The 21908-nt window shown below is 36.6% G+C and overlaps 1 protein-coding gene across 1 annotated transcript in view; it reads right to left on the reverse strand.

The window, feature by feature from the left end:
* The window catches only part of LOC101283131 (hypoxia-inducible factor 1-alpha inhibitor-like), a 124658-nt gene extending 103275 nt beyond the window's left edge, over window positions 1-21383 (reverse strand). Inside the window, 2 exon segments of the mRNA XM_049713822.1 lie at window positions 14215-15251; window positions 21248-21383. Coding sequence (XP_049569779.1) covers window positions 14215-15251; window positions 21248-21383 — 1173 coding nt within the window.
* Window positions 21384-21908: the final 525 nt, after the last annotated feature.

The following is a 21908-nucleotide window of genomic DNA, read 5'->3' on the forward strand; positions in this document are numbered from 1 at the left end:
TTAGATAGAATCCCACATGGTAAAAATGATATTGTATAAATTATATTTATTGAAATATTTTTATCATGAAAATATCTGGAAAAAAATAAAATCCCTTAGACAGTGAATTAATTAATTTAATGAGGGCACATCCATGCAATGGAATATTATATGGCTAATAAAAAGAATGAGGCATTTCTCTCTATATATATCCATATGAAATAATCTCAAAAATATATTGTTCAATGATAAAGCAAGGCAAGGTAAAATATGTAGATAATGCTAACATTTATGTCTCACAATGTGTACACACATATGTAATATATATTTGCATATATGTAAGATGTATCTTGACAGATTACATAAAAATAGCATCAGGAGAGGGAAACAGTGTGGCCTAGCAAAAGAGGTGGAAGAGAGACTTAACTGTAGACCCTTTTACAACTTTTGGATTTTTACACCATATTTATGAATTAACAATTTAAAAAAACAATTTATTAAAACACATAAAACATAAAATATATAAAGTAAAAGTGATAATACTATAAGTAAGGCTTGTATATAATATAAATTAAGTGATATTCTCTCTGAAGGTGGCAGTTTCCTCATCTGTATAATAATTTTGATCCCTGTGGACCTTTCCAACTATAAAAGTTCATGTCTATGTTATGGAATGTTCTTGAGAATGACACACGTATATTATATTTTTGGATAACAACATATATTATGCTGAGGGAGTTAGTTATGAAATAATTAACTTCTTGTTGTATTTTGTAAATGTCAATCAAAGCAGTTCAAATGCAATAAAAGCTCAAATGAGTTAAAATTAAAATCAAAATTGCAGTCTTGAACTTGGTACTGTTTACCCAGAATTTTTAGCTGGCCTCTAATTATTTGGGTTCTAAGAGAAACAAATCTTATCAGATATTTGAATTAAAAGGATTTATTTGGACATGACCAGAATATGTTACCAATATTATATATCTGTTGGAGAGTAAATGAATGAGTGAGTGGGTGAGTCACAAATAAATGCACCTTATTATTAGGAAAGGCAAGGTAATTAGTTGAATCAAAGAACAGAGTTAAGGGGCCATTCAGGATCAAGATTCTGAATGAACAGAGCTCCATCCGGCCTCCCTTCAGGCCCCTGGGGATCAACCTCAAGTCTTTTCCAATGCTTTAAATTCTTTTAATGGTTTCTGTTTGTTGTTAGGATAAAGTCCATATTTCTTAACATGGCATTCAGTGCTCTTGTGACATTACTAGTGCTTACTCTGGAGACTCATTTCACATTACTCTCCTTCTTCCAATCCATACTTTAGCCACTTTAAACTTTCACTTCCTTGAATGTACCATGTTCTCACTTCCTTCTGAATCTTTGAACTTATTTTTTCCTGTGCTGACCCTCAATCCACTTCATTTCTCCTCTGGCTTACATTATATTTTGGTTTCAGTGTTAATGTCAATTCACCCATGAAACCATTCCTGATCCCCCTAGACTATTCAAAGTCTCCTTTTCCTGTGTCCTCATCCATAGCATTACATATACCTCTTATCCTAACATCACAATTTAATATAATTACCTGTATAATCATCTTTTGCCTCCACCAGTCTAAGATCTATGAGCACGTGTCTCATTTATTACTCTTTCTCCAAAATCTAACACAACTGTCTATCACTATTCTATTTCAAACTGCTGCTCCTAACACACACACACACACACACACAAATAACCCACTTTCTTGCCTTATTTTTCTCCATAGTTTTTTTTTTTTCATTTAACTTAATGTATTTTAACTTCTTCATTTTATCATCTGTCTTCTCTCACTGTTATGAAAACTCCATAGGGCAGGGATTTTTCTCCATTTTGCTCATTGTTCTCTCCCCAGAGACTAGTACAATGTCTGGCACATAATAGACACCCAATAAACTTTCTTAAATGAACAAATAACTGAATGAATGATGACAGATGCTCAAGAAAACAACTGTGTTTTGAATGAATGCATCATGCCAACAGGCAAGACTGAGAAGTGGTCTATACTTAAGATGAGTTAGTTTGGATCCTCAAGGTTAGCAAATACCATATTCCCACTGAATCAATAACTAGACCCTCCTGGAGAGCTAAAAGATGGTGCTACTCCATATCTTCACCTGATTCCACTTTAAGGTTAAAGCTTTGGTCTTATTCCTTTCGAACCCTCAGCTGCACCAGCACAGTGCTTTGCATATACTACACAAGATACTCAGTAAATACATGTGGAAAAAAGTAAATGGAATCACCAATACACTTTTGGTATTGTTATAATTTTAGGAGTTACTGAAATAGAATGATTGCCTATAAGAAAGTTCGGTGGGGAGGAGGTAATTCTAAACTTTGGCCCTGGCTGGAAGGTTCCTTGAGGGCAGCTCATGTCCTCATAATTCCCACACAAACACTGGAGAGGCTTAATGATAACATAAGTCTGATTTTGACTGTATACAGTTAGGGATACCTATAAGCAAACATCCCACTGAAGGTTACAAATCATGTTGAAATCCAAGGCTGTTCCCATTGACTGGTGAAAGAATTAGGGAAGAGGAGAAATTGATTCTGAGCTACCACACCAGGCACAGTCAAGACTCTTGTTTGATTCTTTAACCAGTTTTTACTGGACACTGAAAAGAGAGCATTCATCACTAGAACCCAGGTTTGGAGTGTCTTCTTAGCAATGGGCAGAAAAGAGTTATTCTTCTCACACTTCCTATCAGCTCATTATAGTCAGCTGGAATCTCTCTCATTCCAAAGTTCCAGATGCCTTCCCTCTGAGAAGCAGAAGGGAAGTTGGAATTTTACAGGAATTTTAACCTGTAAGTTACTAATTACAGGTCAAAATTTGCTTTATCCACAGTTAAAACAGAATATCCTTCTCTTACTCCTTTCCCCTATTGATACAGGCAGTCCCAACTGAGAAAGAGTTAAGACAATATATTCCCTTGAGACATCTCTGTTTCCTGCCACCTCTATTTCAGAAGTCAATGGATTTCATAAGACATTGCCCGGAGTTAGCCAGTAGCACTTTCAGTAAATGCTAGATACACTTATTTTGGAAGGAAAAGTTTGGAGAGAATTTGAACTGAATTGCCCAGAATAAAGGGATTCACAGAGTTTATTGACTTCTAAAGAAAACACTGCATGTTATGTATCATATCCAAGGGGTGTTGAACTAAAAATGATGAGACATTTGCCTTAGTCTTATTCTTGATAGTTTAAATTTTTCAATCTATGGAGAATTCTTACCAGTAATTATTCAAAACCAGCTGCCATAGGAGCCATTGTGACCCTATTCCCACCCTTGCAGGGAACACTGTGGTTCTATGTTGAATCTGGATATTTGCTTCTAAAGAATGCAACACCAGTACTGCTTTATGCCTAGTCATGAAACTAGCACTTTCTGTCAACTTCTCCACAGTTCCTAAGGTGTGAAAATTGAAATAATTGACATCACAATACTAGACCAAAGAACTCCAGAACTGAATAAATAGCACATTTGAGTACCCCAAAGCACTATCACATTACTGAAATATGATGATAAAAACAAAAAAGAATTTTTTATAAGTACAGATATGATATATAATTAGGCACAATCTTTCTGACCATAGATTACCATGCTTTGCCATTCTTCCCAAACATGTCTCTGGCCAATTTTCCACCAGAAAACCCTTTCGAAGGCACAAAGGAGAAACAGCAGAGAAGTATGACATAAATACACGCATGTGTATGTACATATATAAACTAACTAACTTTGAAAGGGGACCAGGTAACCCAGTCAAACAGATGAAAATTCTGGAGAGAACTCTGTATGTGAGGACAATTCCCAGGGAAAACAGATGATGAGTTGGTAGAAATAGCCTGAAGGTGGAGGAGAGAAGACATGAATCTATTGGCCCTGGGATGTAGTATAAGATACAGCTGAGAATGGTAGGATTTAGAGCAAAATGTCTCAGACAAAGAACTTTATAAATTCTAAAAGTAAATTGACCTTTAGCTCCCATCAGGAAGATATTGTGTAGCTTAAATGTTATGAGGTTCCTTCCCTCTCTTAGACAATTTTGGTCTCTTTTGCATTTTTTTACTCTTCAATGCCATATCAAATCCATGTGGCAGATTAACCCTGAACAGTTAAGAAATTATTTCTTTTGCAAGTTTGAAATTCACTGATGTTATGAAGTTTTCACGATATATGTTAAGTGTTTAACACCTGTATCATTGCTAGATCTAAAAAAAGAATGTCAACATCTGATGTTTTCATTAAAAAAAAATAATTCCTGAATCTAAAATAATGAAAACCAAAAAGTCCAAAGTCAGTTTTATTTTAACAACCATGGAAAGGGTGTTAGTAGTCTTTCCCAGTGAATCTAAAGGTTCATTCTATTCATTGACAATGAGTGGGGTAAATCTGAGGAGTTTCTATAGATTACCCTCTGAGGGTAAGCAAACCAATACCGGGTGAACGATGATGCAACTACTGGGACAAAATTTGCCTTTAAAAATCCAGCCCAAGACTTAAAACAACAAAGATTTGTTATCTGTCATGATTCTGAGAGTTAATTGGGCAATTCATAGTGGGCCAGTTCAGATGGGGCTGAATGGTGTTGGATGGCCTCACTGAAATGACTGATGATTGAATCCATGTTAACTACAGTGATGGAGATAACTTGGTCATGTATCTTTCATCATCCAAAAGGCTAACACAAGCTAATTCATGTGGTGGTGGGCTCAGTGCTCCCCAAAATAGCAAGAAGATAAACTCCAAAGTGAAAGCACTTTTCAAGACTCTGCTTGCATCACATTTGCTAAGAACCCTTTGGCCAAAGCAAGACATGTGGCCAACCCAGAAGCAAGGGGTAGAGAAACAGACTCCACCTCTTTTGATAACAATTGAATTGTTAAAGGCATGCATACAGGAAGGAGAAAACTTTGGGGTCCTTTGGCAATCTACCATAGGAACAACAGAGGAAGGATGGCTTGTGAAAGTGACCTCGTTCTAGGTACCCTACAGAAAGCCAGTGCCCAAAAGTTGTTCTGGAAGACTTTTTATGGTTTCTTGGTACCGGAAATTACTCTAGAATTAGAAAGATATTTTCCTGCCGTGATTCAAGGACATTTAACAAGTCATTATTGTTCCAAAAACAAACTTTGATGTGTTGAGTACAAACATAGCCCAATGGAAGACAATGGAAATCTCGCGGGTAGAGAAAAGATGCTGTTAGCTAGTTGGAACCTAGCAACTCCTGGACTGTAGTCTTTCCATCTGGTGTCACTTGCCCTACATTGTGAATCCATCCAGTTTAGGCTTGAGATGTTAAAGAAAGATCTAAATACAAAGTCTCACTAATAAAATAGAAAAACAAAACAGTACTAAAGAAATATGTTTATTTGGTCACAACAGCTGAAACTGCTATTAGGTTTAGTAACATACCCTAATGAATTTAGATTTTTGACCCATTTAGGATCCTGTATTCTATAAATTTTAAAAGACTACTTAAATAGTAGTTCCTTTACCGTTAACAAAATAATTCATGGTTAATGGTAATTTCTTTACCATTAATAATATAATGTTATATTCATTTACCCTCTATAATATAATTCACAGTTTTAAACCTCAGACTGATATCATGTTTTTCTGTTGTTCAAAGAATAGTCTCTATGAGCTCAGGACTTTCTTGGATTGATGACAGAGGGTGATCAGCACATTCTACAATGAAACAAAGAGATCCTTCTACATCTCAACATTCATAATGAAAGCCAGTCAAATTTGAAAATATTTTCTTTCACTTCAATCAGATTTTACTGGATTTGCTGCTTTATGAGTCTATTCCCATCTGGTCTAGGTTCTTTCTAATTTTCTAAAATAATTCCACTAACAATACTTTTCAGTCCCGGAACTTCAAAGAACATTAACACTTTAAGAAAATGTAATTAACCTCTAGTTCAGAGATATTTGAAAGGTTTATCACATTTGTTGACTCAATATAGTAGTTGTTGCCAAAACACTGTATTGAGAAGGATTCTGAGGTCATGTCTGGTCTCAGGAGAAAAGAATACAGTGATGGATTAATGACGTCTGCTATGGAAACTAGCATAAAGACAATGGAACTTATCTTGCTCTAAATCAAACTTGCCATTTTAAAGACTGAGGAACAGGCAGCAAAAGGGACTTATCCAAGGTCTCACAGTATTCAATGATAAAAAAAGTCCAATCTAAGAACCCATCATGACTTCAAAGCCAATATTTATTTGGACATTTGTCATTCTTCAGCTGACCATAATCCACTTCCCAATATTTTTATCAGTTCCTCACTGTGTGCCAACATAGTTGGAAGACAATTCCCAGTGCTTGCTTCCTATGGCTGTTCCTCTCTCAAACCACAGTAGGTGGGACCTTCCTCTACCACTCCTGGCTGTACCACAGAAGAAGCCAATGAGTTAGGCTTTGTTGATCTGGCCTTTGTTCTTGAACTCTAAATCTTGGATGGATAGTGCAAAAAATGAGGAAATGTAGGAGAAAACAGATGATTCCAACCACCACAAGAACCCATGAATCATACAGTTGCTGTGGTATGACTTTGACTATGCTTCCTGCAGCCTCGCCTGCAAAGCTCCATTTTCTAAGCCTAAAGCTACCAGCCAATTGTCAATTATGGGCATCCCTGCTATTTGTCCAATGCATCTCCTTTTGGCTAAGGCCAGAGATGGTTTTTCTTGCTTCAAACCAGGGACTCTGAATCATGTTTTACTCAGCTCCACAGTCATGAGGAAGTATTAGCTTTCCCAATACTTTTCTCAGTCAAGTCATACATTTACACATATGACCTCCAAAATTAAATAAAATGTGTTCCATTGAAAAAAATGGAAAATATGGTCATTTGACAATTAAAAACATCTACAACCATGTCATCTCAGATGGTGGAAACAGCACAATTATTCCATGGTGTTGATCTTCAAGTTTCATCAACATCATCTTATTCTTTCAAAAATAATCATGAAAAAAAGCAAAAATTAAATAACTGAAATGAAACAAAGACTTTCTACATTTAAAGAGAACTGCCTGGGAAAAATTCCCTTACTTTTCTCTACCCTATCTATGTTCATAATATATCACATTTGTTAACTATAGGCTGTAAAGAACATGTGTTTCTAAGATCAAAGGCTGGTTTATAGACCTTTGTTCATGCAAGATGTAGCAAACTCATAAAACTCTTGCTACATACAAAGTCTGCGCTAATGTATTTTTGGCAAATACTATACTCCTAAGCCCTGGTTTACTTATCTGCTGTCAGTAAGAAAAGGTAAGAGGACATGCTGTCCTGGAAACTCATAATGTATTTCCATCACGCTGGTATCACTTTGGGGCCAATTCATAGAGTATATATTACTCTTCTTGGCTATTTACATTAAGACTCCATTTAAAAAAATTTTTTCCTTTAGCCTTTCTGTCTTCATTAATGAAAAATGCTACATTAAGAAATTTCTGCTTGGTTTTCCTTCCTGTTTCATATAGAGATTCATGTGTAATCTGCAAAGCAGCCTGAAAAGAATGGCATAAGCAGTCAAAATATTTACATATTTTGCTGTAAAATATTTCATAGAAAGATTTAACAGGCATAAGTAAGCTATGACAAGCACGTTCACTTATCTGAATAGAAATACTTCGAGCTGATTTCTTGGCACTGAGAGGAAAGCTGGTTAAGTGACATCTCCTTTTATGGAATGCAGTGATTAAACCCATGAGTTGTGCTTACCTTCTCTAAGAGGATCAGTTTGATATGGAGTTGTTTTCAGTAAAGCTCAGTGTACTATACCTGAAATCATAGAATATGTCACTAACATCAGCAAGTAAAGCAAAGCTAAACATTGAAATTAAAACAAAAGAAGAAATGAAAAAAAAAAGCAAAAGCAATAAACCATCACTACCAAAAACAAACATAAGATTGTTATGAGAGTGTAGTAATATATAGATGAATAATTTCACAGAAAACTGAGAAAACAGTGAGTGCTCATATATTAAGAAATATCTTACATTTGAATATGAGAAATAGGGTATCTCAAAAGAGGGTTTTAATGAAATGATTTTTCTATAGGCTAAATGTAGGGTTTTTTTTATTGTTTTTTTGTTTTTTTGTTCTTCATGAATTGTGAGAGAAATATAACTGGAGAATATTGCCATGATCTCTTGCAAGATCTTTCTTCAATAAAGAGAGGAATGAACGGGGAAATTTATTGATCCCAAAAGGTAAATGCCCAAGCTCAGAAACCCCTGTCTACTTCCCAGAGGAGCAAGCTGTAATTTCACAAGCTATGTAGAAGGCTCAGAGATTCTCCAATGCTGAAGTCATCAGCATTTCACATCAGAGACTATGCTGAAGGGTGTAAAATGATAAATACTGGGCATCTAGAAGCCCAGATTCCTAACTCACCATGATGACCTGAATTTCACCTCTATTTCCCACTCTTCTTTACCTGGCAGTTGAAGATAAGTCCTTTCTCTCAACATTGATTTCCGAAGTGAAATGAGTAAAAAGTTGATAGCATTTGCATGGTACCCTACTTTGGTGAGGAGTGGTTACTTGGAATAAAAATGCTGGATCCACTTCCTATTATGCCAGAAAGAACTGGCTGCCACAGCCTCCCCACCAAGATTACCATAATATATAGCTTATTGCGGGCTTCCCTGGTGGGGCAGTGGTTGCGAGTCCGCCTGCCGATGCAGGGGACACGGGCTCGTGCCCCGGTCCGGGAAGATCCCACATGCCGCGGAGCAGCTGGGCCCGTGAGCCATGGCCGCTGAGCCTGCGCATCCGGAGCCTGTGCTCCGCAACGGGAGAGGCCACAACAGTGAGAGGCCCGCATACCGGAAAAAAAAAAAAATATATATATATATATATATATATATATATTGCTTATTGGTAAGAAGCCTCCTTGTTAGCAGCTCTGATCACAGAGGTTTCATTCTAATCTATCTCAAATTGCTCAGCTTGGAAATACATAGCCAATAATTCCTGTCTAGCAGGATTTCAATAGCCTCATAAATTCTACTTTTGGAAAATATTCAAACTAAGATATCCGTTCACATTGTTCACCATCTTATACTCATTTGCACAGAATAAGATGTCAAACTGAGTATCTTAGAAGATACAGTTCTGGTTGTCCAGCATTTGGATTGATTCTCTGCCATTAAAAAAAAGAAGAAGAAAGGAAAAAAAAAGTGTGGTCAAGTGAGACAGGGCTTCCATCTTAACCCAACTGCTAAGGATTTAGAGGATGACAATCTGCCCATTCCAACATGACTCTCAAAGGAGTTGAAGGCAGTTGTCAATTTGTGTCTTCAATCTAATTTGTTTTTCAAGGCATTTTTAAACCAAATGGAGTTGTCCCAATTTCTAAAAGTTTAAATGTGCTTTTCTTCCTGAGTTTAGAGATATCTGTTAAATTTTTTTAATAAAAGAGGATATTAAAAAGCAATATGCAAATATTGAACTGTGGTCAAGATTTTTTAAAAACTGAGAGGAAAGAGAGAATCATATTTCTCTGAACTTTTCCCACCTAAACTCCTGCATTCTGCCCCAGAAATAATAAGATGGATGGACTATTCTGGGCTATAAAAGAGAGTCGACTATTGGGAGACATTTCAACTCTTTGTTTGAACAAGATAAAATATTTTTATAAAAAAATCTCTATCTATCAATTTGAAAGGCAGTATGTATATAGGATCAATTTAGAACATGGAGCATAGAGTTTGAAGTTACAGAGACTGGGGCTCTAATCCTAGCTTTAGCAAGTCATAGCTGTGTTACTTAATTCTCTGAGCCTCTTTCTTCATCAATAAAATGGGACTAATAATAGTATATATTGCATGAACTTGTTGTGAATATTAAATGAGATGTCAAATGTAAAGGGCCTACTAGTTTATTTTGGATAAGGCACTCAAAAAGTTTTAGTTTTATCAGATAGCTAGATGACAGATAGCTGAATAGGCCAATAACTATTCTCATGAACCTTTGCCATGGCTGCATACCTACTTTCCCTGGGTACCTAGGCTTTATTCACTTTATCTCTCCTGGATTGCTGCCTTCCAAGTGGTAAGCTCATTTACTCTTTTGACATTTACTGCCAGCCCTCTGTGTACCAAGCACTGTGATATGTGCCCAGAAGGCAGAAAGAGCCAGATGTAGTTCCTGTCCTCAAAGAGCTTTCAGATGCATATGTGAGAAGGGGTCAGTGGCGGAGGGATGTTGACAGTATTTACAATGTATACAACGATGAGTCATGATAGGGATGTATAGGAGTGACTAATCTGCCTTCTTTGGGGTGGGGTGGAGGACATAGCTAACTATATGGAGAAGACTTCTACTGAGCCAAATATGATTTAGGAATTAATTCCCAGCATAAGGAGCAGCAACACACAAAGACAGTGACCTCCTGCAAGAACAAGGGGGTGGATGTGCTTAGAATTCAGGGAAGGTTCAGGAAGGCAGTAGCAAGTGTATGGATGGGACATCATCTAGAATTACTGAATTCAAAGCTAGAATTAACTTCATGGATAATAATAAAAGCAATAATAACAGCAATAATTATAAACCATTTGTTATGTGCCTGGACATTTTTACATATTAACTCCTTGAATACTTAGAAGCACTCTGTGATATAAATATTATTTTGATCCTCATTTTAGAGAAGAGAAAACCTGAGGTATAGAAAGGTTAAGCTATTTCCCAAAGGATATCCCATCTAGTAAAAGTAGCAGAATTGAGATTCAAACCCAGTCAGTCTAGGTCCTGAGCCAGAGTCTCACACACAATGGTACTCTGGTTCTTTGTTTTTGTGTTTTCAGTTAAAGTAGCTTGTACACAACAAGATAAATGATTGGAGCCCTTGGTGAGTGAGTGACCTCCAGCTAGAGTGGCTTTATCAGCACTACCCTGACAGGCTGCCGCAAGAGAAACAAAATTACCTAATTGCCTAGCTGTCTGTAGTTAACAGTAACATTAAACCCTTGTGGCTAAAATTAGACCACAGAGTGTGCTCATGATGGTTAACCAGCAAAGATAGGAAATAAAGCCCAAAACACAAACCAGTGAAGAAACAAGGTGTGAAGGCTTTGGCATAACTTCATGCTCAGTGTATCTGTGACCCCTTGGAATCAAACATTCCTTCTATGGGCACCACACAGGTATGCATCTATAAAATGGTGGAAATTCCTAACTCAGAATGCTGTGAGGATCCAATGTCAGGTGTTAACCCTTAGACTGAGACATAGTAAAGAATGGTTGTTAATATTTTTCCTTCCTTTATTCTTTTTTTTTTAACCTCTTTCCATTTTTTACTTTTTCCTTCCTCCCTCCCTCCCTCCCTCCCTCCCTTCCTTCCTTCATCTTTGTCTTTCTCCCTCCCTCTCTTCCTTCTTACTTTCCTTACTCTTATTCTTTCTTCTTAATTACCATCAGGTAACTCTTCCGCTTCCCTGAATGGTCTTTTGTCATTGCATCTAGTAATAAAACTTTAGTGACAAAAATAGGGAGAAATACACTAATTCTGAGAATGGTTGATAATTATTCACTGGACAACTGGATGACTTAGAAAAAATTGTGATGTTCTAATGTCATTTTAAAAGCTCAGAATCATGGTCAGTATTGAGCTACAGACATTCCCACTATGAAATATGTTAGCCTCTCAAGATATCAGTTATTGTAATACCACACCCTTGCCCTACCACTCAAGGGCAACTGTTTGTTAACTCATATAATAAGATTACTCTTTAAAAAATAATTTCAACAGTGTTACAATCATAGATTTCAGGGTTGAAAGGTATCATGATAGGAATGCATCCCAGAACTTAGACAAGCTAAGTAGTAGGTCTGAACTAGAAAAAAATATACATTCATTCTGAGAGGACCTCTCTTTACCTTAAATTTATATATACAATTTATTCAGGGAAAAATACTTTTTATGCTATGCTTCCTCCTAGTTTCATACATACTTATTTAATGACCCATGAATATACATTGCATCCATATTTTCATTTATATACACATGATATCAGTGGTAAGAATTTTCACAAAACTAATCTTTCCAAGTTTGAAAGAAACTGTTTTGATACCAAAAGAAGTCATAATTTATCTTTTTTTTTTTTAACATTCTATCCATTAGCTGTTTGTCTTATGAATGAAAGTATGAAGCAAGTAGGTAATGTATTCATGTGCCATCTCCTTGGGTATATAAAGGTTAAGAAAAATTGATTACAAACAAATGAGATCTATGACAAAGGCAGAGGAGTAAGGTGAGCAGCCCCCCAAATTAATCAGCATATAAATTAATCTTGCTCCCAGACAAAAAGTAGAACAGGAAGCACTGTCATCAATAATCTACTATGCCAGGACAGTCTCCAGGACGAATACTAATGAGTATAAGCAAATAGTAGCTAGATGAGTAATATAAATACTTAAAAAGTTAAAAGTCTGAACATTTTCTAGTCTGTAAACTATACATATTAAAAATATCTTATTATTATTACCAGCAAAAATGCTATCACAGTAATTGATTACCATTTACAGAGTACCTACAGAGTGCCCCATACTATACAAAGAACTTTTCATATGTTTTTTTTCTAGTTTCCATGTTCCTTTTGCAAGGTAAGTATTATTACCTTCATCTTAAAATTCCAGCAACTGAACCTCAAGGAGTTTAAGTGTTGTAACTGCAGATCTGTGACAATGAATCTAGGTCTCTCTGATTTCAAAGGCTATACACTTTCCACAGTGTAGAGAAAGACTGAAATATTTTTCAAAAGCATATGATTTTAGTGACATAGTCTGTTTTTACAATCCTGGTGCTCACTGACCAATTGTTATCTTCAGTTTATCTCAGAAGTTATACATATTTCTTCCAGAAAGTTCCATACTATTTAACTACCTAACTTAAGGTATTCTAGAAATGACCTTCTATAAAAAGATTTGGACAAGTGAAAGATAGAGATGATAACCTGAGGTACAAACAGCTTCTAAGAGGAGGAACTCTCTTAAGGAGGAAAGATTCTTTGATGGTGACCTCACCTCATTTTACTTTACTTTACATAAAGGGTGTTTTCCACAGCCCCTCTTATTCTTCCTCTCTGACTGCCCCTCAATTCTCTTCTTCTGTTAAGAACAAGAATACATGGAAATTCTATCATTTCAAGCCGAACCAACATGTATAATTATAAAATTTTCTCAGGAAAAAAGTAGCCATGCGTGCCTACTAATTCTTAAATGGACTATCATGAATTAGGGATGTGTAGGAAATTTGCAACGTTTTGAAATATTGACAATAAAATTGCATATGCTATGATTGAGAAAGAAAAGGAAGAAATTAAATATTTGTGTGACTGAATAAACTTTTCTCTCTAAATCAGTAAAATACTTTGTAAATTTCAGGTTGCAAAATTATTCAAAACATCCTTGAATAATGTCTTTAAAAAAGTGTTTAATAGTTAGAAACTCACATAACTTAAATTTCCAACATGACACATTATGGTATCTATACATGTAATACTATACTATGTAGTCACCTGTAATGTAGGACTGTATTTATAAACAAGAAATATACCTACATTAAAATGTTAAGTGGAAAAGTATTATAGGTTATAAAAATATTAAACACAGTATAAGCCCATTTGAAAAAGCATATTAAAAACACATTTTTTTCATTAAGGTAACATAATTTTATAAATTTTGGATATATGAATTGTTTTGATAGTTAAGTCAAAATCTCTTGAATTTACATATTAAAGGAGAAAATTAACATGTGTATTTATTTATTTATCTAGGCTGCATTGGGTCTTCGTTGCTGTGCGCAGGCCCCCTCTAGTTGCAGCAAGTGGGGGCCACTCCTCACCACGGTGTGCAGGCCTCTCATTGCGGTGGCCTTCCCTGCTGCAGACCACGGGCTCCATGTGCCCAGGCTTCAGTAATTGCAGCATGCATGCTCAGTAGTTGTGGCACATGGGCTCAGTAGTTGAAGCATGCAGGCTCTAGGGCACATGGGCTTCAGTAGTTGTGGCACGTGGGCCCAGCAACTGTGGCTTGCGGGCTCCAGAGCTCAGGCTCAACAGCTGTGGCGCACAGGCCCAGCTGCTCCGTGGCATGTGGGATCCTCCCAGACCAGGGCTCGAACCCGTGTCCCCTGTGCATTGGCAGGCGGACTCTCAACCACTGCGCCACCAGGGGAGTCCAGGGAACAGTCTCTTGTGGGTTCCCCAAGGCCTCTCCAAGCATCTTCTCAATTTTTCTCATTATGGCCACTTTCTGATGGGCTTTGAGAGGATATTCAGTTCTCTTAGGGATGGGGGCCCCCTTATACCAGAAGTACACAGTGATGGTAATGGCCCCATTTAGTAATGACTCTGTGTGATGCCACCAGTACGTTGAGATGTAAAGAACATCACCAGGGCCAACCACTCTTTCGTAACCAACCACATTCTGGAAATTGGGGAACCTCTTGTAGTCAGGATTGTCAAAGTCCACCTGGCTCTGTCTGTCACATGGATGATGAACAGGATATGCGTAGAGGCACTCAAACTGACCCGGAGGGAACAAAATGCATCGCTTGTAGCCTTTTATCTGAGCAAAGAAGTTCTGCTGCTCATCATAGTGAGCAGGTGTCACATTTCCTTCCATGCCAATAAGCAGCAGGTTACAGGTCAGCTGCCCCCAGCCACGCTTTCCCTGTTGCTTATTAATCCAGTTCCAGTTGAAACCCAAGAAGTCCATGACAATCTTCCTGCTCACAGTGTCATTGAGTGTTTGCTGCAGATACGACCTCTCTTCACCTCTTCACTGCTGTATATTCTGCCATTGCTCAACAAACTCATGAAATTTCATTTCTTCCCTATCGGACCTCAGCTTAAAGTTCTGGAAATTAGCCATCTTCTTTTCATCATAGTGCAAGAACTTGTGGGTGCTGGCATTGTACACAGAGAAGTCACTGTTGTCAATATTTTCTTGCAGTTATTCAAGGTCCCATTTTAGGGCAGGATACACAAGATTTGTGTCTGTCAGCACCACAGGCTCCTCATTCTCAATAAGCTCCTCTGTCCCAGGGTTGCTCTGACTGAGATGCGGGATGGGCCAGGTTGGGAAGGTATAACTGAGTAGTTGGGACTCATCCCAGGCAGGGCCAGGGGCTTTGGCCTCTTCCTGGGGTTCTCCAGAGCCTGAGGCTGCAGCCTCCACTGCAGTCGCCACCCTCAGTAGCCATTCTTAATACATAATGCATATTAACATTAAATTTTGGCTTGCAAAACCCAAAAGTTGATATTCAAATCCCCCCTTCCCAACAGCTGACAGACTCTTAAACTACATTTATGTTATGTTATGTTATGTTATGTTATATATTATATTTAGGGTGAGGGTCCAAGTAACCCAAAATAAAACAGCAATTGGTAAGCTTAATTTACTGTGATTGCATGAAGGATTCAAAAATTTAAAAAGAAACTGGAGAGATTATTTTTAAATACATATGGAAAAAATAAATATGTAGTAATTTCTAAGAAACTTTTTGAAAAAGAGATGAGAGTAAATACCCTACCACTTATAAAATTTACTATGCTGGTTATTGAAATGAAAACAGTATTTCATTAGCATAAGCAAAGACCAGAAACAAAGTAAAAGAACAGAAGATAACTGAAAAATAGAAGATGGAGTTCAGTGCTACCCAAAGAATTAGCATTTGAAGAGGAAAAATCTGGAGAGTGAGGAAGTTCAAAGAAGAAACCCAAAAATCTACATTCAAATCCCCCTTTCCCAACTGCTGACTGATTCCTAAACTACATAAATATATAAAAATAATATATGTTACAAATATATATACATAATATGTAAATTCTATTATATTATTTATAGAGTGAGAGTCCAAATAACCCAGAATAAAACAGCAAATGGGAGGCTTAAGAATGAATCTCAGTAGCCACACCAAGAAAACAAAAATTAAAGTTTAATCCCTATGGAAGGAAAGAAGCATTTGCAAAAGTTTTAGTATTTCTCAGCTTTCACCTCAGAAGGGTTCCATCCTAGGATTAAGTGCCATATTCTAGAAGTGAGGACTATGTACTACATGTAAGGGCAAAATTTAAATAGACCTATCTTGACAAAGCCTAAAACTAAGTCTGACCAGGACTGTAGTCATCTGCCAGCCATCTGTGTACCAGATGAAAAACCTTAACACACTTTAGAGAAATGTCCATCAAGAGAGTCCCTAAAATGTTTCATCCATCAAGCCAAAAGTTATGAGATATGCAAAAACAAAAGCAAAACCCACAGAATCAAATGATTGAAAGTAAAAAAAAAAAAAAAAAAAAAGAAAATAGGCAATAGAAATAGACCTACAGATGATTCAGATATTAGAGTTATTCAACAGGGACTTTTAAGTAACTATGATCCATATGCTTAAGAAAGTTACAAAAAAATTGGACAAAGTAGAAGAAAAGAGAAAGAATTTTAAAAGAGGATTATAATTTATAAAAACTGGCCAAATGAACATTCTAAAACTGAAAAATAGAAAATAAGAAATGAAAGATCATAAGAAGTAACAAGCTCAGAATTAATGTGTTAAATCTACAAATAACTATTAGCTACTGGCAGACACTCTTCTAAGAGAAAGGGGTAAAATAGTGAACAAAACAAAATCTCCTTCCCTCTTGAATCTTATGCTCTAATGAGGGAAACAGAATATGAACAATATAAGTAAATAAATCTTTTTTAGAAGATGACAACTGAAGGTGATATTACAAGTGAAGGAGACACTAAAAAGTTAACACTTGAATGAAGGAGGTAAAAGTAAAACACATATAAAATCTGAAGAAGGGCCTTCCTGGCAGAAGCAATAAAAAATGTAAAGGCCCCGAGAAGGTGGTGGTTTGTCTGCTAAAGGAAAAATAAGGAGCTTAATGTGGTTGTAATAGTAGGAGCTGAGATTATTAACCACTGCAAGGACTTTGGATTCTACCCTGAGTGAGATGAGAAGGTAATACAGAGCTTTTAGTGTAAGTGTGACATGATTCAACATCTTGCATTAGACTGTAGGAGTTAAGAACAAAAGTAGGTAGAATACTTTGGAGTCTATTATAATAATTCAAATAAGAGATGATGGTGATTGAACCAAGATGGCAGTGGTGAAGAAAGTGAGAAATATTTATATTCTGGATATATTTTTAATCAATGGCCAACAGGGGATATAAAAGTTAGAGGGGACTTATACGTGACTCTGAATTTTTTGCCTGATCAACTGAAGGAAAGGAGTTGCCACTAGTAAATGGAAAAAACTGAGCATAGAAGGTTTAGGGATAGGGGAATATCAGGAGTTGAGTTTTGGAAATGTTGAGTAGGAGATAACTGTTAGACATCTAAGTAGAGATGCCAAGAGCCAAGTAAATATTTGGGTACATGAAACAGGAATTTGGGGAAAAGATCCAGACAGGATCCAAATCCAGGAATTTGGGAATTATTGACACATAAATTGTATTTAAAATAATGAGACTGGGTGATATTTCCAAGGTGCAATAAGTAGAGACATGTAAAAGATTTAAAATTATTGTTCTCTGAAAAAGAAGAATAAAACAAGGATAGAACATTTGTTTATGGAAAATACAATGGTTTGCTGTTAGGAGTCTCTTTTTAGATACCTTCTCTCATTTTATCTGATAGTACAGATCATCTAGGTAGAATTTTAACACTGAATGATCTTTTAAAATTGAGAGTCATCTTCAGAGGATGCTAGTGAATCAAATTATTTGACAACTGGCAAGTAAAGAGGGAAGTAAAAATCAGGCATCTATTCTGCTTTTCCTATCAAACTTTATCATGTAGTAACCAAATGATAAGTAAGAGGAAAGTTTTCCTTAATAAAAGTATTCCAACTAATAATACAGAAGGAAAACTGAATTAGAATATCATCATTTGACATCGTCTAATTATTAATGGATCTAGGCATTGAGAATCAATTACAGCTAAATTATAAAAAGAGAAAGAAAATGATAACATGGGCCTCCTGATCCAAATAGCCCCATCAAAAAATAAAATAAATCTAACCTAAATCTTCTCAAACCACAAGGTCCAACTACCAATTCACAGGAGATTCAAAAGTCTGAGGGATGAGCTAAGTTGATTGTTTACAGGAGAGGAAGGAAGAATTGGGTTCTTCTGAAATGACATGAGCAATTTTGATAAAGAAGGTAGCATTTGAGTTAGACTCTGAATAGTAATTATGATTTCAAAAAGAGAAGGGATTTAAAGGGTTTTTTTCATGTTGCGGGAACAATCTGAGCAAAGACAGGGAAAGTGTAATATATCTGTGACAAGGCCAATCAATTGTCCGGGTGGCTGAGGAAGAATCTTAGCCGAATAGTGAAACCTTGCTTGAAAGTGAAGATGGGAGTGCGTGAGTTTATGTGTTTCCCTTAACTGTACTTTCTAAATTTTCTAAAATGGACAAAGGATTGTTATGTAAGTATATTTCTATACTTATATAAATTCAAGTTTTTAAAAATGTAATTTAATAGAGCTTTCAGTCAACTAATGGAAGACTTCAAATGCCATGATCAAGTTATTTTACTTTTCCCCTCACCAATCCTGGTTGTGCAGCTAAAGATACACTTGGCTGTAACTCTGTTCCATTAAATGTTGATGCTAAGGGTGTCACCAGTCATAAATTTTAGAAAAAATCAAGTAGCTTTTTCAGGAATGTAAAAATCGTTACCATTACTGAAATGTTCAATTTGAAGCCCAGTTTGAGAAATACAAAATTTCTACTTTATCTTCAGGGAAATCTTCCAAGCATACTTAATGTTGATGCCAATAAATTTTAAAATACACTGTGAATATAAACAGAGTAAATACAGTTTGTATAGGCTCCAATTAAGACAGATATTAAAGCTATAGCTTGATTTCCAAACTGTTCTTTGTTCTGCCGATTGGGGACAATTTAAAACCTGACGATTGATAGAACATGGCAAGCTAGTCAAATGGAATGAGCAGAGAGAGATGTGGGAGCGAGGATGAAAATGGAAGGAGTGATCATCTAAGAAGAGGGATAATTTAAAAGACTTGAGAACTGTAAGGACTTAAGAAAAACTCAGGGCTCTCAGTCTCTGGTTGCTGGCAGAAGGAGGCTAAGGTAGGGCTCAGGCAGCCAAAGCAGGTCTGCTTAGTCTGTTACCCAAATTGGCTAAGAGCAGACACACTTCAAGGGGTATGAACAATTTTTAACTGAAAAATGGAACTAAGATGTGTTCAAAGAAATGGTGTCCGACCCAAGAATAGTGTTTAAAATCAAGAAATCTGGGACTTCCCCAGCAGTGCAGTGGTTAAGACTCCACATTTCCACAGCAAGGGGTGAGGGTTTGATCCCTGTTCAGGGAACTAAGATCCTGCATGCAGCACACTGTGGCCAAAAAAAAAAAAAAAAAAAAAAAATCTGGGTTCAAGGAGATGTCAACTAGATGGAGAAACAGGATAGGGATCTCAAAAGGAGACAAAAGAGATCATCCAACCTTTGAAGCCAGCAAGGATGCCAAGAACTTATTCTTACTGGGTTTTTCTGTAAGGAAAGCAGTTCTGCTGATATAAAGAGGCAATGCCAGAATAAACCCTTACATTTTACCTTAATATGTTCTATCTTGGGAAAATCCACCCCAATTTTGTGCTTTTTCAACCTTTCTTACCGTTATCAATCAACACAAACTTGATGCCAAGTAATTAATATGTATCTATATTTCTCCAAACATATGTTATTTGTATAATATGAAAGTATTCATGGACATTTGCAGTGTATTTCCTGTTGAGGGCACCATACATTCATTCATCCAACAAATATTAATTGGGTACATACTCTTTGTAAGCTCTTGTAACTGCTGGGTGTAGAGAGGTGAGTAAAGCTAACTTAACCTCTGCTCATTATGGAACACATTCCAACTGAGAGGTGTGAGCATTAAATAAATAAGATGGTAACAAATTCAAGGTAGAGATTTGGAACAATGGGGTGTGACAGTGACTGAGTGGCTACTTTAGGTTGGGGTGGTCAGGAAGATCTCTGAAGAGGTGGCATTCAAGCTGCATCCTGAATTGTAAGAAACAGCCCTAAATGAGTGGGTTTCAGTGTCTAGATGAAAGACAGGAACAAAAAAAAAAAAATTAGGTTTTGTGATAGGATACCTTGGAAAATGTTTGGGAAAACCACAGGTGTTTGAGTCAAATCTCATATTTACTTTGAGCTCCTCTTTTCAGAAGCGTTTCTAAAAGAAAGATGCCCAGAGGGAGATTTTTTTAAAGTTTGGAATCTTCTCTAAGGGGGAAGTATCAAGAATGACTACTAACTTGAAATGAAAATGTAGATTCTGCAGAGCAAAAGAGATGAAGCCATCATGTTTTTATTGTACAAGCTGAGTTTCACAGGTGAATGTGATACTTGCTAACATCCCCCGCATGCCCGAATGAAATAAATGAGAAATGCAGGAGATGAAGGTACAAATCCAATTTCCCTTTTGCAACAAGACAGAGTCAGTAAGTCTTTGCTGCTTTCTTCATTTGAAAACTCATCCATATTTTATCTTCCTTCATAAACAATGTTTAGATAAACCCAGTGAATAATGGGGTTGAAAGGAAATTTTAAAGGTCATCTTGTGTATACCCCTGGCTTCAGGCAAGATTGCATTCATGCCCACCCAAGAAGCTGTCATCTTTTCTGTCAGGTTTTGTTTTGGATAATGTTTATTTTTTCCAGGGGGGAGTTGGGTAGGGAGGACAGTAATGAAGAGCATGTTTGCCTTAAAAGTACAAGCAGAGTTATTTTTAATGTAGGATCCCTCCTCTCCCTGTTATGCCAGGGGCAGAGTATTCTCCAAACGCCTTATACACTTACTTTCAGCTCTAAATGTATTTGTGCAAATCTCATGAATCATCAAGGCTTTTGAAAATATTTATAGGGAAAGAAACTCTACCCTTTTCATTAGAGTGAGTTAGACTCACATTTGTATCTCGCTATTGTTTAAGGAGAACAATGGATGGGTGGATGAAAGAGAATGTCAGCTGGATCAACAAACAGCTGTTCCAACAGAAGTCCTGCTACCCTATACAGCAGAGCAGTACTAATTGCTGCCTTCCCTGGAGTCTCTAAAGATATTCGATCGGCATTTAGTACCCTGTTTACCTAAAATCAAAAGTTAAGGCTGAAATGAGACTTTCATCATTATGACTACTTCACCTCCAGAGAGAAAGCTGTAGCCCTTTAAAACTTTCTTTATCTGATCTCCCAAGAAGACTCCACCACTTTCCAAGGCAATATATTCTAGTGTCCTCTTCAAATGACCTAACTGAAACTTATAACCAGGTGGTCTCATGTCCAGGCTTTGATGGAAGCCGGGACTCGCATATTATGTGTAAATATATACTGCTTATAATATTCATAGGCCCTCGCAGTATTATTTTCTCTAGGACACAGAAATCAGATTTCTTCTGAAGGCAGTGTGGTACTGGGTAAAGGTTATAGGAATTGGACTCAGCTCTGGATGAGAGTCTTGGCTCTTCCATTGACTAAGTGGATGAGCAACTTATTTGAGACCCAGTTTACTCAACCTTCTCAAAGGGTTGCTGTGAGGATCAAATGTGACAATGCATAAATCATTTATAACAACATGCCTAATCCATACTAGATGTCAATTTTTATCACTGCGTACCCACCTTTTTCCTTTATCAATGGGTGTTTTTCAAGTTTTTATATGTTGTTTAAGTCATAGACTATAGATAGAGGTTCAGTCATCTAAGAACCACAAATAATCCAGATAACTTTATACTTCATTACCAATTCACATGTGTTTTACTTAATTAACAATAGAGCATGGGGATTTCCCTGGAGAGCGAGTGGT

This window comes from Orcinus orca, chromosome 8 (assembly GCF_937001465.1).
Source record: "Orcinus orca chromosome 8, mOrcOrc1.1, whole genome shotgun sequence".
Taxonomy (NCBI): Eukaryota; Metazoa; Chordata; class Mammalia; order Artiodactyla; family Delphinidae; genus Orcinus; species Orcinus orca.